Below are 17,735 nucleotides of genomic sequence, written 5' to 3' on the forward strand. Positions count from 1 at the left end.
GAATAATATCGGTGTAGTAGTGTGTGATCCGCGTCAGATACGAGCTTCGATTGTTTGTCGTGTCGCTGTCGGCCCTTATACACGAACAAGGCTGAATAAACACAACAAGCTAAGACCACCTGGCCTCAACTGATCAATTAATAAACCTTCAGTGTTGTTACACAACTGGTTGAAATTTAAAGACACCAATTAATGTGACACGGGAATATATGATTGCTGACAAATTCGGCGTTGGTGTTTGGCTGTTGCTTAGGTATCTCGAAAAATGGCGGTGCATTTCCGTGCACCGTGACGTGGCCCCATCAGCGCTGACAACATTTGAACAGGTCTGGACGCATTGTCTCTGTGAGAAAGTAGACCGATATTTTTGTAGTATAATAATTATTTATTATCGAGAAAGTTGGTCTCAGACCGGATCAGACTACGAACTTCTGACTTTTGAAATGAGGTAGAAATATAATTCGCGAATCATCAGACTGCATTTTTCATATTCTGACAAAAATGCTTATTATGTTTAAACATAGAGAACCGGTTGCCTCCAGTTTCCGCACACAAGATATTTGCCCTGGTTGTAAGAATACTGAACGCCTCTCCACTGCCTGGCAAGCTGAGGAATATATGCAAACCAGCCGGGAGCCAGTATCTATGGTGAAGTCTGCATGGCCTCGTCCTGCCCACCCGCAGCAGTTGTAGCAAAATAACGAACATCAACATCATCATCTTCTTGCAATTTCTCGAGCTGGGGTACTATCCGTTGCTGGATGAGTTCTTGGCCCTGTGGCGAGGGGGTCTTGGTCTCGTCGGATTTTTCAACGTCTTGAAGAGTGCCATCTGCGGGGAGTCGGCGTAGAGTGTCAATCAATACAGAGTAGGATTTTGCGACATTGAATCTAATGTTTGGAATGTCATCATTGACCAGCCGTTCCAGAATTGGGAGGATAGAACTGTCAATGATGCTAAGATTAACCACGGGGGCAAGAGTCTTGTAAAAGTCAGCGCACATTCAATTCCTAGTCCACGAGAAGTTATTTCTTACCGAAATAGCAAAACACGTCGTCATTCTGTATAAGTAATTTGGGTGTTGGCCCATGGCCATAACCTTGGGAATGATGGACTCATTTGCCCATTCAACACCGAATACCTCAGTGAGCTTTTTCAGATTCTGTGTTGCTGCCTCACGGATGGAGAACACGGTGTCGCCTAGCCAGCCCATGCAAAGGTTGCTCAATTGTTCGTCGAAAAACTGGACTCCAAGTTGACTAGCGAGGAGAGGAATGTATTCGATAATAGCCAGGCGCACACGCCATTGCTTGTCTTCGGCTAGCTGCACAATTGCCGGCAGCAATGATTGTGAAAGCAGGTCAATTCCAATCACTATCAAGTGCTGTTAGAAAGAGTATGCACTAAGAGGCAAGAAGTACGTACCTTTATTCACAATGTCAAGCTTTGAGATAATATGGAGGCGGACTTCGGGATGTTCGTCCTTGAGCATCTGAAGGAACATGGGGAGAAGGTGGGCGATAGTCCTTTAAATCAATTAGCTTTGAAAACTCATTTGGCTCGTTGAATCACAATGGATAGCCGTACTCTTCTTTCCCAAGAATGGGGGCAAGTCCGCTGACTTGAGTGGCCAATGCTCCGCGAACGTGTTGAGACTGGTCAGAGGCTAGATCTTCAATACTGGTCATGATTTCGTTAAGTAGGGTATCACGGTCGATTAGGGTACAGAAACCTAGAGAATGTTAGATATAAATTACAAGAGACCCACAAGATGGAGCGTATCGTACCTGGAATCTGCCCTGAAATAGCAGTGCGAACCTCGGCTTCCGTGTCTTTTAATAGCTTAACAAACGCAGGGACAAGGTCTCGAACGACGACCTCGTCGTCGACAGCTTTTGCAATCTGTAGACCAGGTTAGACGTGTTCTCAGCAAAGAATATGCAAGGAGTTTTACCTTTTCGAATTTGTCTGCCACCATGTATCTGACTCTCCAGCTCTTATCCTCAAACAAGCTCCGTAACGATGTCAAAAGGACCCCGTGGCTTGATTGTTGCTCCTTGGGAATTTCCTCCGCAATTGATATAAGAATCTCGACAGTCAGCAGACGGACGCTGTCCTGGTCATCGTTTGTGAGGTATTGGAATAGTGGGATAATCTCTTCGATGATCACTGTAGGAGTCATCTCCTTGATGAACCTGGCTAAGTTGTTGGCCGACTGTCTTCGCACCATCGGGGTCTCATCGTGCACGAGATTACCGAACTGTTGACGAAGACCCTGCTGTACGGCGGCGGAGGCTTTACGATAAGGAGCACAGTACAAGCCAGTGGCCGAGATTTTCGAGGTAAACCAATCCGCTTTGGAAAGACTTAGAACCATCGGTATGAAATCATCCTCGACCTGCTTTGAAGATAGCTGGTCGCAGATCTTGTTGAGAGACTCGACAGCCTAGATTAAACTGTCAGCAAGGGCCAGACTCCCAGAGCCGAGTTTGCAAGAATTACCTTTTCCCGGACCAGAGGCTCCTCTATGGCGGCCAGATTCTCAAGCGGCGAAAGAAGCACGTGCCCATATTCCGGACCGCCGACGTACTCGACAAAATTGCCCAGCTCCTCGCTTAGGGCTGTCAACACTTCATCTTCATCTTCGACGGAGTCTGTTATCGATTTTAGTTAGAAAAATGGCTCTGTATTCTTGTACACGGTCTGCGCGTGTAGCCTGGGACTGACCATCAAGAAAGGGAATCAGTTCGTCTCGTGTCCTCTCAGGACCTAAGGCCAAGGCAATCGTTGAAAGTCGGTGAATCGCGTTCAACCGAAGAAGCACATCGTCATGCTAAGCATACAAATGTAAGTCACGATGTAACAACAAGATATGCGGTAGGATCACATATTTATACCTTGAGCTCGTCAATGAGGACGGCAATAGGGTAAAGCTCGTCGCTTTCGGTCGGATTGTCCATCGTGGATGTGTTTTGTAAAGTGACGTCCGATTGGGAGTTAGAATCAAAATTGGAACGGCCCTCGCCTGGGGTGTCGACACTGGGCAGTTGGTGTTGTGATTTCAACCCAGTCGTCGAGCTAACTGAAATAGTTTCAAAAGCGCACGTCGTTCATGGACGCTGCGAAGACTAGGAGTTAGACAGATAGGCCAATTAAAGACAAAGCCCAGAACAGATGGCGAGCGATGGAGAAGCGTATTCTGGAGATAGGGGGGGAAGAGCGTTGCTGGGGTTGGGTTTCCAGGGAACACAGGCACGACGGTCAAATGGATAACGTCTGTGGCGGTGGGATCGGGGGCCGGAGGGACACACCTCAAATATTATCGAGCGCAGAAGGCGTGTGCAACCGACTCTCTCGGGCGCAGGAAAAGGAATCGCACTGATGCTGGGAAGGGTGACGGGCTAGAGAGGTTGGAATACTGCTGTAGAGGGGTCGGACAAATGCAGCGAGAGTCGAGCTTGGGAGGCTTTGGCTGCGTGGCGCCTCTGTGGCTGGTGAGGGGCGAAGGCGGTCGCAGCGAGGGGTCCTGTGGCTGGTGCCCGACCGCCCTTGGAGGTGACGAGCATAACAATTTATTATTCTTCTTCTTCGTGTCGCCCCGACAAGGTTCTTCTCGCCGGCTCAGAACAGCACCTCTGGACTGTAGAGAGCAGACAGCTGAGTACAGCCCAATCTCTCCGATCGACTCCGAATCGTCCTTCTGCTAGAACGCGAATCCAATCTCTGACTGAGTCATCCCACTTTCCGCTGTGAACCATGCCTACCATCGCGGTCGACAAGGCGGCCCTTTTCAAGGAGCTTGGCCGAGAGTATGTCCAAGTCTGGTTATTTTAATAGCGTATGCTAATACCCTATTCTTGGTTGTTATAGATATACCACGGAGGAGTTTGACGAGCTATGTTTCGAATTTGGTATGACCCGGCTTCGTCGAAGACTTTGCGATTGCACCAGCTGACCACACATCCACATAGGAATTGAACTTGACGAAGACGTAAAACCCCCCTCCACCTGAATTGGTTTGCTTGAGGCATTCACTCACGGCGCATCCAGACCACCGACCAAGAACGTCCCAACAATGAACCCCCGCAACTCAAAATCGAGATTCCCGCAAACAGGTTTGCCTCGAGTGGTCTTTTACCTCCATAGTTCCCATATTAATCGTCGATTAGATACGACCTGCTCTGCTTCGAGGGTATCGCGTTGATGTTGAACATCTTCCTTGGCCGCAGAAAGTTCCCCGATTATCGACTAGTCCCTCCACCGAATGGCGAGCTGCAGAAGCTCATTGTGAAAGAAGATGTGAGAAACAGCAGCCTTATCCAATAAATAAAGGGTACCGGGGCTAATTTTTGGCTTCATTCACAGACGACTAAAATACGACCTTACGTTTCCGGTGCTATTTTGCGAAATATCACTTTCGACAAGGCTCGCTATGAATCTTTCATCGCCTTGCAAGATAAGCTCCACCAGAATCTCGCCCGCCAGAGGACTCTTGTATCCATTGGTACCCATGACCTCGACACGGTTCAAGGACCGTTCACTTACGAAGCGCTTCCACCAAAGGACATCCGCTTCGTGCCACTGAATCAGACACGCGAACTGGATGGAGAAGAACTGATGGATTTCTACAATGTAGGATAATCCCCGAACATAATTTTGATATATATCAGATCTAACTGTATTTGACATTTATAGAAAGACAAAAACCTGGGGAAATACCTTCACATCATCAGAGATTCTCCTGTCTACCCGGTGATCTACGACTCGAAGCGGGTCGTGTGCTCCTTGCCCCCCATTATCAATGGAGATCACTCGAAAATCACATTGGATACAAAGAATGTGTTCATTGAAATTACTGCACTCGACAGGACGAAATTGGAAATCGTCAACAAGATTATGGTAACCATGTTTTCATTGTACACCTCGGAACCTTTCACGTGAGTGGCCTCTCAGAAAGCTTCAATTGCATAATACCTAACGGGAGCTACTTAGAATTGAGCCTATTCAAATCGTCTCAGAGCACAATGGTGAAACGAGGGTAACTCCAGATCTTGCACCGCGGACCACGGAGGCAGAGGTTTCCTACATCAACCAATGTTGCGATTTGAAGTTGTCTTCACAGGAAATTTCTCAGCTGCTGACCAAAATGTCATACACTGCTAAGCCATCAGAAAAATCCGACGACCTCATTGAAGTCCAAGTACCACCTACTCGGGCCGATATCCTGCATCAAGCGGATATCATGGAGGATGTTGCTATCGCCTACGGATTCAATGAGTTGCCGCGAAGCTTCCCAAGCAAGTCTGGTACCATTGCTCAGCCTTTGCCAATCAATAAGCTCACCGACATTGTTCGAATGGAAGCTGCTATGGCTGGATGGTCCGAAGTCATGCCCCTAATTCTTTGCTCTCACGACGAAAACTTTGCCTGGCTGAACCGCAAAGACGATGGCAACACGGCAGTCAAGCTTGCTAACCCCAAGACATTAGAATTCCAGGTAGTCCGCACTACTTTACTTCCCGGTCTCTTGAAGACTATCAGGGAAAACAGGAATCACTCTGTGCCGATGAAAATCTTTGAAGTCAGCGATGTGGCCTTCAAAGACGTGTCCCTGGAACGAAAGAGCCGCAACGAGAGGCATTTTTCGGCTGCCTGGTATGGCAAGACCAGTGGTTTCGAGGTTGTCCATGGGTTGTTGGATCGTGTCATGTCAATGCTGAAGAGCACTTTCGTTACGGGTCTAGAAAATCCCGCTGCGAGCGACGCCAGTTATTGGATTGAGGAGCTTGATGGTAAGGACCAATCTTAAATTGTTGTTCAACTTTCTTGGAAATATACTAATCACGCCTCCAGAACCTACCTATTTCCCTGGTCACGCCGCTTCGGTCCATGTCAAGATTGGTGGCAAGGAGCAAGTCATTGGCTCCTTTGGTATTCTCCACCCTACTGTTCTGGAGAACTTCGAACTTAAATACCCTGTCAGCACACTTGAAATCAACATTGAAGCATTCTTGTAAAGGAATGTTGACGATAATGTTATGAGTGTGAGGCCATTGTTTTCGTGCCAAGTATAGATATTTAAAAAAAGACGGGTTATGAATGAGGAGAAAACAAAAGAAATTTTACACAGTTCGGTTTGGAAAGCTCGTAGTACATATTGAATTCAATGTTGATACTGAAACTGGGACATTATAGATTTTCACTTTTGCATATGGAACATTTAGCGTAATGTTTGTAGTATCAACCTTGCCTCGTTTAAAATTATTGTGAAATCCGTACATGTCAATTGGATAATAATGCCTTGGGTAGATGATAAAATAGTTATATCCTTTTGAAAGGAGGTTGGATTTGCAATTCCATGAGTGTCAACGATTTAATTTTACTTGATAATGGCAAGACATCTAATTTGGACCTTGTAATCCGTCGTTCATGTCATATTTTCAATTCTTTCTCGTGGGAGGAGGATAGATATTTAGGGGTTAAGAGGTAGTTCGGAAGAGGATAGACATGACACTGCATGCAGCAAAATTTTTTCATGAGAAACATGAGTGAATATTCGTAGAAAGACAAGGAAACTTTAAACAGGATGGGATAAAAAATAGATTACTCCTGAGCGTACTCTGCACCAGCACCCTCCTGACCCTCAGCTTCCTGCTGCTCTGCCAATCGTTGCTGCTCAGCGAGTTGTTGGGCAGCGAGAGCCTTGGCACCATAGTCCTGGCTGACGGGCTGGAGGATAGGTTGCTCCTCCTTGGGCTCAATGATGGTGACGGAGTCGGGGAGGGTCTTCTGGGGACCAGACTTTCCTTCGGGGTCAGAACCGCGCATGATCTTAACCTTGATACCGAGGACACCCTGGCGGAGAAGAACGTGACGGGTAGCGCTGTCAATGAAGTCCTTGGCGGGTTGACCGGAGTGGATCATGAAACCGTCCTGGTAAATTCCATGTTAGCTCATTATGCCATAAAATCAACCACGCAGCCAATTTTCAAGCCATCACACAACTCAAGTGTGTCATAATTGTCTCGAAATCGGCCTCGTTCAGTGGAAAACAAAGGGTGTATGGCAACGTACAGTAAACTTCATCGACTTGGCACGGGCAGCACGGAGCTTGCCAGAGACGACAACCTCGCAACCCTTGGCACCGCTCTCCATGATGAAACGGAGGACACCATAGCAAGCCCTTCGGACAGCAAGACCGTTCAACAACTTGTAGCGGAGAGACTCGCACTGAGCAACGGCGGACAGACCGCGGTTCTGGACCTTGGCGGCGTAGAGGGAGACCGAGTTCTCGGGGAACTTGAAGCGCTTCTGGATGAGGGAGGTGAGCTCACGGATGCGGCGACCCTGTTCACCGAGAACTTCCTGGGTGTGTGTGGCACGGATGACTGGAGAAAGATGGATCGTTAGTTTTCAATTCGTTATCCCGATGCCAAAACTCTGTTGCTTGGTGAACCCAAGGCATGTCGTTGTGTCGTTCACGACCCCAATCAAATAAACCAAAGAAATGCGTGAAACGTACTGATGTCGGTCACGGTGGGAGTGACACGGACTTCAACACCGGAGTAACCCTCCTCAGCCAACTCGCGCTGGAAGAACTCGTTCAACTCGGCGTAGAAAACACCGTCAGCGACGAACTTGCGACGCTTGGAGATAGCTCCCTGGGTAGCAGTAGCCATGGTTGCTGATTTCGATTGACGAGGTATCGGCCGGGGAGGATGTGTGGTTGTCGAGGGGACGGTCGTCGAATGTAGCGAGGCACCGAAGATTGAGAAAGTTGCTAGCCCGTGATGTTATTTTCAGGTTTAGTGGGGGAATTTTGAGATAGGGCTTGGGGCTTGCCTCGCTTGTTTTCCCGCTTCTCATTGGGCCGTTGGCGTTTGTGCTGTTCCACTCTGCAACTGCTTTAGTCCAAATTAGGTTAGCATACTAAATGGGCCTTTGAGTTCCTCAACAACCAATCGCATCGTTCTTACTCTGTTTCTATAAAGATTCTCTACAGAGCATTCCAATAATTATTACGAAACTCATAACACTCTCGCTTTGTTTCAAACTAAATGCTGAATAAAATTACCCGGTCAATGGCTAAGTCTAAGCCTTTATAAAAAAGTTTCCGGTATTTACCACACCCAATACTCCTGACCAAAAATCTTTTCACCTTATTTCCAGCTCCATTTCCTTCTTGCTGGTTTCTGTAGTATCATGAAGCTTTGGTATCGTCAAATTTGAAAGCTCCGCTGTTAGGCTTGAAAGACCTGCTGGTGGAGGCTTGCTGGCAGCGGCTTCATCAACTTGGGCTCCCGCATTTGCATCCGAAGTTTCAACCCCTAAGAGGACGGGACTCGTTCTGCCCGTACCTGGGTACGAGCGAGCAGGGACAGGAGAAGGAGAGGACCATGAGGTTGTTCGTGTACCATTCATTTCGGCATCCGTGCGTCCAAAGACTTCGCTCCACCAACAAACTTCGTCTATACGAGGGAAGATGAGACGTTCGTGAGAGCGCTGCTTATCGTCCACAAGGGGATCGTAGTTCGGGTTGGTGAACTGCGCTCTTCTTGACAAGAAATAATCCCAAACACTTCTCGTACGTTCCTTTGCATTCGAGTCGACACGCTCCTTCTCGCTGTTGTAGAGAAAAGTGCCGTACTGGCAAGAATAGAGATGGTAGAGAAGCCTCCGCAAGAATCGTTCGTTGAACTCGAAACGAGTTGGATGCTGGTGAAGAAGCTGATAAGTTGCGTCAAGAAACTGATGGAAAACAGGACTTGTTTCCTTGACCTTTGTAGCCTCCTTCTCGTTGGCTGCTGAACGGGGTGTCGTGCTTGGCTTCCGCAAAGGGCTGTCATTATCATAATTTTGCATTTCGCCATCAGAATCAACAAGGGAATCTCGACTGGTGTTGTCTCGGTTGAAAAAATTCTTGGCACTTAGAAATGCATTTTCCAGAGCCTTTCGAGGCTCACTAGTCTCTCCAAAGGGACGGTTTGCGTCACCCCCAATCCTTTCGTTCTCAATTTGAAACCACTTTTCACTGTTCAACAAACCCGCCCGATGACGAAACATATGACCAAACGAAAGCCAGTCCTTCTCAACAAGGACCATAAAGCCTTCCAGGGTGCGGTAGTACGGATCTAGGCACAACTGACTGAGGGCGCTAAGTTGACTTGTCCGATCCCATCCATCTGAGCAGTGGATTAGTACGTGAGAATGGTGGATGCCAACTTGACGAGCAATGAGACTAGCGCCCTCTAATATAACTGAGATATACCTCAGCCACTGGCTCTTTGCGAGGAGTTCTTTGCTTGGTCCCAATGGCGTCACATCGGATTCTTTCAGCGCATCCACAACTTTATTCAGGGAATCTCTCATCACATGTATATTATCAATCCCCAAATAGGCTTTGGTAGCGAATTTATAGTTGTCCATGTTCTCAGACCCTAGTCCGACTGCTTGCATCGCAAGGGCATTGACTGTTGGTCGAGCATCGACAATGAGGTTACGTTGCTGAGCTCCATACACCTGCGGTTTTTCTTCCTGTTCCCCTTGAGCCGCGGCAAGGACCTCATCTTCCAACTCTTCTGCGTTAGTCAATTCGAAGTCTTGCGGAGCGGCTGAAGAAATTTCTTCCAAACTCGAGCCCGTCGACTCGTGGTCGAGGGTAGGTGGCGTGAAACCGGCCAGCGGTCTGTCCGAATTGGATGTAGAGAAGATAGTCGCCAGTAGCTTCTCATCTTGAATGCTTCGGTTCTGGCGTACGCCTACCAAGGGCTGTGAACTCCTAGTAATGGAACAATTGTTTATAGGGTGGAGATATGTAAGAACAGGAACTCGCGCTCTTGAGCGGTATCTTCCAGCGTAGTTAAGAGTGTTGTCGGATATCGCGGATGGGACAGGGAGCAATGCCGGGTAAGTGGGGGAAAACTGTCACTATCAGCGTGTGTCTTTGCGGATATGCCACAAACGGGGGGCAGTTTCAAATAATCATACGTTGTAGTCGGTATTAATAGTCGAAATGCGCCAGCCATTGCTGACATCGTCCTTCCCGACTCCCTGGCGGGCCCATTCCTTCGCGGCATCATAGAGGTTCCATCCGTTTATCTCGAGCTCCGGAGGAGGGGGCTGATATGTAAACGCATAAAGTTTTTCAACCCGGCCAACTTTGCATGTCCACTGTTTTAAGGTGTCGTATACATCGCGTGCCTTAGCCTCACTGGCGAAGTAGAAGCAAACGAAGGTAAAGTCTCGGCAGCGCAAGCGAATAGACGAGGGCTGTCTCGAAACAGACGGAACTGCGCGGAGTGTGCAGAACGCTATTATCGGGTATGTAATCCAGAGTTCTTTCGGCCTGATTGGAGTTCCAGATTCAAGTACTTCTCCAGAAACCTGAGGGGTATGAGAGAAAATAAGGTGATGCGGTGTCAGGTGAAGGGTGCCTGTAACTTGTTCACCCCTTCGCGCAAGGGTGACACTTTCCACCTGTATATAGCAAGATTGAGGGCATAATCAGACATCGAGTCATAACATCCATGGAAAGAGAGCAGCGACTAACCTTGGCGACCCGTGTCCTATCCATGCTGCGTTGTCATTACTGACGCTTCATGTTGTTGGGATATAATGGCGCTATGCTGTACAGGAAAATCGGTTCCGGGAGGAATGTATCTGATGCCTCCCTTGCGAATCTGACTCAAACGCGGTCTTCGTCCAAGCACCGCAAAGGATGAAGGGCCGTGGTAGCTTGTAGGAGTGAGTGTGGACGAACCTGCTATCAGCGCCGCCCCTCTCGCTACGTCAGATCACCGGCCCGCCGCGCGCACAGGCCAGGCGAAGCGTCGGGGTCACCTGCGAGCACCTCAGGCGATGCAAAATGCAAGTTGCTGAGTGACCCTTTCAATCTGTTAATATTGCTTGCTTTTTCTGCTTTGTTGCTTTCGCCCTGTGAGTTCAATGGCCGAGGAGTGCTTCGCCTGAATCCAGGATCTCGGCATCATACGCCCGATTACTGCACGACTCCACTCGAATTCGACGCAACATTTGCTGGCAATTGGATCAAGATCGCCCTACAGTTTAGATCATTTCTTCCCAGCTGCTAAGTGTTAATCCATGGAAGCTTCGGTCATGAATCCGCCTGCTCCAACTACAGAAGATATCTTTCGCTATCGCTATCAACACGGTACGAACCTGGGATCTATTTTCGTCCTTGAAAAATGGCTGCATCGGAGCATGCACGAGAAGGGATCATCAGGCTCGAGTGAATTATCAGCCGTTACACAGTATGCTTGGCATTGCCAGAACCTAGATCGTGGCGATCTTGATTTCGAACTTGCTCGTAACGACATATCCTTAGGTCTTTGAAACAACACGGATTAGAAGCCACCCGTTTAAAATGGGAGCGACATTGGCAGTCAGCTTTGAAGGAAGCAGACATTGACTGGCTGAGAAACGTTGCCAGGTGTAATTCAATTCGCCTACCGATAGGATACTACACCCTTGGGCCTCGTTTTTGTGCAGGGACCCCGTTTGAGGGAGACCCGGCAGAGGTGTATGCCCACGCCTGGAACTCGGTAAAAAAAATCATAGAAGATTGTTACCATCACGGCATAGGCGTGCTTCTAGATCTGCATGCACTGCCAGGAGGTGCAAATACAGATTCTCACAGCGGAACAGATAGCGGCAAGGCGGAACTTTGGAAGGTAAATCATAATCTCTCGCTTGCAACAGAATGCGTAACTTTTCTTCTACGAGAGGTATCAAGTCACAAAATGTCGAATGTGATTGGTATTGAACTTTGCAATGAGCCGTCTTGGGGCGCCGCATCCGAAGTATGGAAATGGTACGACCAAGTTTTGCCTCTGGCTAATGAAATTGATCCGTCTATCCCTATCTATATTGGCGACTGCTGGAATCTCCCCGCGACATTGGATTATGCTTTGAAAAGGAACGCTTTCAGTGCAACAGCCACAACACTGCCAAACCCGGTGATAGTCGACTCGCACAAGTACTATACCTTCTCGGCGAAGGATCACAACCAATCTCCGCAACAAATAATTGCCCGCGTCAAGGATTCATTGGCAGTAGTCTCGCAAAAGGAGGGTAATATTTTTGGGCGCAAAACGGCTGCGGCTGTCTACATCGGCGAATACAGCTGTACAATGGACGCCAAGACATGGAATAAAGTCGACTCTTCAGAGCGTCCGTCCTTGACACGAGCATTCGGCAACGCTCAAACGGAGAAATGGCAGAAGAAAACAAGCGGGTCGGCATTTTGGACCTTCAAAATGGACTGGATGGATGGGGGAGACTGGGGCTTCAAAGAACAAGTCAAGACTGGATCAATATTTCCTCCTGTTGGTCTGACCTTGACCAAGAGTGACATCGTGTCGAAATCCGAGAGAGCCGAGGCACAGAGAAAGGATCTTCGAGATACTGCATTATCACAGCATGTGGGACATTGGAATAAAACCGCCCCTAATAAGAAGTTTGAACACTCGCGCTACGAGAGCGGATGGGATCTCGGATACGGAGATGCCATGGCCTTTTTCTGCTCTCGAATTAACGGAACTATACCAGATAGACATCAAGAGACACGAGGAGACAAGATTGGCGCTTTTGAATTGTGGATAAGGAAACGCATGGTCAGTACTGGCCAACTTACCAGTTCCTTCGGATGGGAATGGGAACACGGATACAGAAAAGGGGTGAGAGATTTTTACCAAGTTGTCTCTATATAGATAATTGATTTACTTGATCAATATAAGGCGGTTTCAAATGTCGTTAAAGCCTTCCAATTATTATGTGTATTAACAGTTTTGTAAGGTTTGCAATATTGTACAGTGAAGAAATGTCTACATATAATACATGAGCAACCAATGCTCGCCGCTATGCTATCCCTTAACGATGCTGGGAATGCTGCTCCCTGGAAGAATGAGTACTCAGTGAAAACGCCAATATACATGCTGTACGGTAAAACGAGTCAAACTCCTTTTCCAGTTTTTCCTCTATCTTCCCATTCTCTCCACCTCGGCTCCTTGGATGACTTGATGGAGGATTCGATGCAAGAACCATTTCAAGATTAAGGTCTTCATCTTTTAAAGAGTCCCAAGGGCCCTGCGATGAATAGCTGTGGCTCAATTTTTCTCCCATGAAGTCGTAAAAACGTGTGTTTGACTCAGTAAACAACTTTGTAGACGGAAGCCAGTAATTCCCTAAGATGAAATCCTGTCCATGTTCAACGGACGTATCGAGGCCTTGTCTTTCTTTCGATGAAAGACCTCGTAGTATAGATGCCGGTAACGGCAGCTGACAAGATGGTGGGAATACTCGGTCAATGTTGCCACCCATAGCTTCCAGAATAGATATGATGGCTTTTTGTATAGGTCTGGCAGACTCTTTTTCAGGCAAGCTGAGCAAGTCACGGGTGACAGTTTGTGTGAAGCGAATGTCATGGTTCGTCTCGGGGAAAAGATAATCAATTATTTTCTGTTTCGTGATAGCCTTGACTTTTCTAACGGTGACATCGGACAATGATATTTCCCGTGTATGGTCGCCAGATGAAGATAAAGGTAACTCCAGCTCTACTTCTATAACTGGTAGACTTGCCTTGTGTGGCTGGCATGGAATCATCTGGAATCGGAACAATGGTTCTTGGTCTCTTCCTGGAAATTGGGATAAGTTTGGTAAGAAATCCTTTGCTTTTGAAACCCGTTTGAGGAACAATCGAGGCACATCCAATTTTCCTAGTTGGGGTGCCGTGTAAGAGCGGCCCTCCGTCCCTTTTTCCGTGTTAAAAAGACTTTGACCAATTGTTGCAGTCAATTTTTCCTCGAAATCAAGTCCCACTGACTGAGTGTTATCTTTCCTCAAAAACCGCAGTATCTGGGACGAACGGCCAGCATAGTGTTGGCTAAACAATGACGGTAATGATTTTTTGGAAAAACTCTCAGGTGCAACTGGCATTGTCCATCGTGTCCATGGCTTTTCTCGTTCAAGAAATGACATTATGTCAATCCGCCTTGGTGCAGCGCGACTCAAAAAGCCAGTCTCACTAGCCGGGGCGTATGAGCAAAATGCCACCTCATCCGGTTTTTCGGCCATTGAATAATTAACAAGTTCCAGGTCGCGAGTAGTGCTCTGTAAAATAGCCTCGCTGCCCGAGAAACACGAAGCCAAGAGAGTTGACTTCCGGCTATTGTATTCCAAAGAAGCACCATAATTTTCTTTTAACCAACGAAAAATGTCTTCTGGTAGAGGGTCTCCCTTCTCCGCCCGCAGGCGATTCACAAACGATACATCAATAGCTCGAGTTTGTATATCTGAAGCGTATGTTTTGACAATGTCTCGCACAGATTCGCAAGGTCCTCGATTACCGGAAACTCGAATGATGTTTTGTGAAATGTATGGGTCGATTTCAATACCATGTGAGTACGCCAACTCTTCTAACGAGTATTTATCCGATTCGACTAGTAGAGATATGACGTGCGACGGAAGCTCGATGTCCAAGTTACCTCTTGTACCTTGCAACCCAAGTTGCCAGTAGTCTCCAATGATGAGTTCAGCAAGCTTATCCTTTTTGAGATAAAAATTCTTCTGGTGCTCATCCACGTCCTTATCCAACTCGCTCCCTGAAGTTTTATCCGTTGGCTGTACCTGGTCTTCAGCAGTAATCCACCTCTCACTGGCAGTCACCGAGTCTTCCTGGTTCTCCGGGGAAGTCGATTGTTTTATGTGACGTATGTAGGTAATCATTTGTTCTTTTGTAAAGGAAAGCTCGATTTTGGTTTGTAGCTTTATCCAAGCCGCCTTCGAGAGATCTTCGCCTAGTGGATATGACGAACGCAACTCTTCTAGGAGAGTAATGAAGTTTGTTTCGTCAATCCCATCTATTTTCGCGTCCGCAGTGACATCATCGGGAGAATTATTCGTTTCATCAACCACCTCTTCTTCCTTTTCTTCCTCTTTTTTCGTTGACTTCGTTGACTTCGGTTTCTTGCCAAGTTTCCGCAACTTCTTTTTGCCGCGTCCGAGGACGATAATGTTCCCAGGTTTTCCTAGCGCATGTACATCGATTTGGTGCCGTGTCTGGTGTCGCTCCAGGGCTGTAAGAAAAGATTTACGGCCTCTGCCAGAGGGCTTGTCTTCGATTGTCTTCTCATTGGTCGTGGTGTTGTTGTCGGGTTCTGTAGAGGTTGAGAAGTCACAACGACGACACGACAAGCGTAGGAGCCGTTCGCTCGGTCGAGAGGCTATGTTGGGTCGTAGACGGTTGGCTGCATATCTGGGTAATCGGCCGAACATGAATATCTCTGAGCAAAAGGCGATACTCGTTGGGGGAGTAGTGTCGAGGGTGTGTCCGTTCGATACTTTTTTTGCGGACTGCGGAATAGTTTCCAAAGCTTGCCTTGCGCTATGCCGAAAATGGCAAGATCACCTAGATTACCGTCGGCCAATCATTTTCTACTTCCAAGTATCAATGTTTTCTCAACCAAAACTTTTAAAAGACGAAACATATATGATAAGAATACTATTCTTTATTTTTCGACTTTTCTTTGGTGGGCGCAAGGAGTTTTGGCCTACACCAATCTTCGTCTCCCCTATTAGGAATCCACGGGCGGAGAACGTGTTTCGCATCTTCCAAAGCTGAGAGCCTCGCTTTCGCCCAAGGGAAAATAAAATCCTCGAAATAGGTAGGGTGTCTCTTGAAATCACCATAGGTTGATGGTTCAAGAATATCCTTCCATCCCGTGTGCTCTATATCAGACTGAGCAAGAATGTCGTAAACAAAAGTCCACATTTTTGCTCTCGAAAGCACAGATGCACCCCGAGGAGTGATCGAAGAGATTTTACTGCCCTGTTTTACGCCGCCAACAATACATTCAGCAATTGCAGTCGAAACCGGGCTGAACCGCGGTAGATAATTGGTCTGCAAAGCGCCGGAAGCTTGGTATGGCTTATGAAGCGATGTAGCTGCAATCCATACAGCGGAGACGTTACCAGGCTTTCTCTTCTGGCCCAGGACTGGGTTTATTTCATCCGTTCTATATTTTCCAAACGGCCACTTGGGTTTGATACTTTCCATTGGGACAGCGAACACCTGGAATGGTCGAAAGCGATATCCAAATGAATCATCCCCTTTTCCGTCCGTTGGCCAATTAGTACCGACCAGGTTTTTCATCCGACCCGTCGGGCCAGGACCAAACGCCCTATCACAAGCAGATCGAGAAATCTCCTCTTCTGGAAGAACCAATGCGCTGATGTATGCGCTACTCGTTGGCGCAACTAGAATACTTGCAGGGTATGAAAGAAGCGAGGTGACCTGTCGTAGAGCAAGCTTGTCTGAACAGGACTTGCTCCGAGTTGCCTCAGCATCTGCTCTAGCGGGTTTACGTCGCACCACACCGAGGATAGAGAAATTTGCTCTCCCATCTAGAAGAATCTCCTGCTCTTCGCCTTCATTTCTTGGTGGGATAACCCAAGGCGTGGGGTCGTCTTGCTCGGCCATGCAGAGCTCCATGCTTGCATCTCCACAGGGGGCACAAGTGCAGTACATGTATATTTTAATGTCGGGACATATCTCAAAGGGGGGGCCAGAAGCATGAGAGAGATCATCTGTTCGGCGTCTGATGAAAACTCGTGCTACTTCTGTTTGACTTGGAGCTGGAGAAAGCTTTTCTTGTTGAATAACGGACAGACATTCGTTCATGACCCAGTAGTTGAAAGCACGGATGGCTAAAACCTCAGCATGACAGTCGTGAAGGACTAGTCCTTGGCAGTGAGTAATCTGCGAGGACGCAAGACATCTCGCCCCAGTCCTGTGTGATGTTAACTCGCTTGTCCACAGGATCAATGGTCCTCTTCACATACGCAACAGCAATGCAAGTCAGTGTCTCTGATGGAGTGCCCTGTCCTTGTACTTGATTAGCTACATTCGGAAACTTCATCGACGAAGAGGTAAGACACGTATAAATAAGAAGTTCACATTCGTGTGTCAGAACAATACACACCCCTTACAGCCACAATCCCACTCATGGGAATCCATTCTGTAGAGCCATCGTCGCGAGTGCGAGGCTTGTAGTGAGCCGGCAAAGCATTAAAATGGGCGTGGACCAGAGCAGCAACGCGAGTGGGAAGAGAGGTGTCGTCTCGTTCCATCCGAAATCTACATCCAGTTTCGTAATGCTAGGTTTTGACCTGAAGGAGCACTACAGCTCTGAAGGCGACATCGATATAAGTTAGCTGGTGTTGAGGACTAAGTAGAAAAATGCGCTTCGCCTCTCATTGGACGGGCCGCCCCGGCGCACGTGATTTTACTTTCCTATTTCGGATCGGAGATCTTCTTCCTCTCTTTTCTTCCAACGACAACCAAGTTTCACACAGCCAGACCTGATCCATACCCATCTTGAAAATGGCCGACAAGCTTCGTACACTTCAAAACCTTGAGGCCCTTCAGGCCCGTTACCTTGGTACTGGGCACGCCGACACCACCAAGTATGAGTGGACCTCCAACATCGTTCGCGACAGCTACTCCTCGTACGTTGGCCACCCACCACTTCTCAGCTACATGGCCATCGGTATGGGCGAGTCCAAAGAGAAAGTCCGTGCGATGATGCTTGAGAAAATGGTGAGAGGGGCAGGGAATCCACCGGAGGTATGGTCCTTAAATCCTAACTTAACAGACAGCCGAAATTGATTCTAACAACTACGCGATTATAGGCACAAGAATAACGACCGAGATCGATCAT

At 47.7% G+C, this 17,735-nt stretch overlaps 7 protein-coding genes across 7 annotated transcripts; 3 read left to right on the forward strand and 4 right to left on the reverse strand.

Moving 5' to 3' along the window:
* Positions 1-643: 643 nt before the first annotated feature.
* TRUGW13939_03728 (uncharacterized protein) lies at positions 644-2,960 on the reverse strand (the record flags this gene model as incomplete). Its single annotated transcript, XM_035486908.1, has 9 exons — positions 644-982; positions 1,037-1,374; positions 1,426-1,526; positions 1,588-1,732; positions 1,788-1,902; positions 1,955-2,446; positions 2,503-2,654; positions 2,728-2,833; positions 2,898-2,960. 9 exons carry the CDS (start codon positions 2,958-2,960, stop codon positions 644-646), a joined length of 1,851 nt encoding a protein of 616 aa, XP_035342801.1.
* Positions 2,961-3,756: 796 nt separating this feature from the next.
* On the forward strand, positions 3,757-6,017 carry TRUGW13939_03729 (uncharacterized protein; the record flags this gene model as incomplete). The annotated part of the gene is made up of 9 exons (XM_035486909.1): positions 3,757-3,809; positions 3,871-3,911; positions 3,972-3,991; positions 4,051-4,115; positions 4,170-4,299; positions 4,366-4,632; positions 4,696-4,937; positions 4,993-5,792; positions 5,854-6,017. The coding sequence occupies 9 exons, from the start codon at positions 3,757-3,759 to the stop codon at positions 6,015-6,017; spliced, it is 1,782 nt and encodes a 593-aa protein (XP_035342802.1).
* A 586-nt stretch (positions 6,018-6,603) lies between these two features.
* Positions 6,604-7,679, reverse strand: TRUGW13939_03730 (uncharacterized protein; the record flags this gene model as incomplete). Its single annotated transcript, XM_035486910.1, has 3 exons — positions 6,604-6,933; positions 7,075-7,388; positions 7,523-7,679. The coding sequence occupies 3 exons, from the start codon at positions 7,677-7,679 to the stop codon at positions 6,604-6,606; spliced, it is 801 nt and encodes a 266-aa protein (XP_035342803.1).
* A 475-nt stretch (positions 7,680-8,154) lies between these two features.
* On the reverse strand, positions 8,155-10,573 carry TRUGW13939_03731 (uncharacterized protein; the record flags this gene model as incomplete). Its single annotated transcript, XM_035486911.1, has 3 exons — positions 8,155-9,921; positions 9,988-10,476; positions 10,550-10,573. The coding sequence occupies 3 exons, from the start codon at positions 10,571-10,573 to the stop codon at positions 8,155-8,157; spliced, it is 2,280 nt and encodes a 759-aa protein (XP_035342804.1).
* Positions 10,574-11,100: 527 nt separating this feature from the next.
* Positions 11,101-12,728, forward strand: TRUGW13939_03732 (uncharacterized protein; the record flags this gene model as incomplete). Its single annotated transcript, XM_035486912.1, has 2 exons — positions 11,101-11,270; positions 11,345-12,728. 2 exons carry the CDS (start codon positions 11,101-11,103, stop codon positions 12,726-12,728), a joined length of 1,554 nt encoding a protein of 517 aa, XP_035342805.1.
* A 160-nt stretch (positions 12,729-12,888) lies between these two features.
* Positions 12,889-17,145, reverse strand: TRUGW13939_03733 (uncharacterized protein; the record flags this gene model as incomplete). Its single annotated transcript, XM_035486913.1, has 4 exons — positions 12,889-15,356; positions 15,571-16,805; positions 16,858-16,900; positions 16,998-17,145. The coding sequence occupies 4 exons, from the start codon at positions 17,143-17,145 to the stop codon at positions 12,889-12,891; spliced, it is 3,894 nt and encodes a 1,297-aa protein (XP_035342806.1).
* A 253-nt stretch (positions 17,146-17,398) lies between these two features.
* Positions 17,399-17,718, forward strand: TRUGW13939_03734 (uncharacterized protein; the record flags this gene model as incomplete). Its single annotated transcript, XM_035486914.1, has 2 exons — positions 17,399-17,641; positions 17,707-17,718. 2 exons carry the CDS (start codon positions 17,399-17,401, stop codon positions 17,716-17,718), a joined length of 255 nt encoding a protein of 84 aa, XP_035342807.1.
* Positions 17,719-17,735: the final 17 nt, after the last annotated feature.

The sequence above is a fragment of the Talaromyces rugulosus genome, chromosome II, assembly GCF_013368755.1.
Source record: "Talaromyces rugulosus chromosome II, complete sequence".
Taxonomy (NCBI): Eukaryota; Fungi; Ascomycota; class Eurotiomycetes; order Eurotiales; family Trichocomaceae; genus Talaromyces; species Talaromyces rugulosus.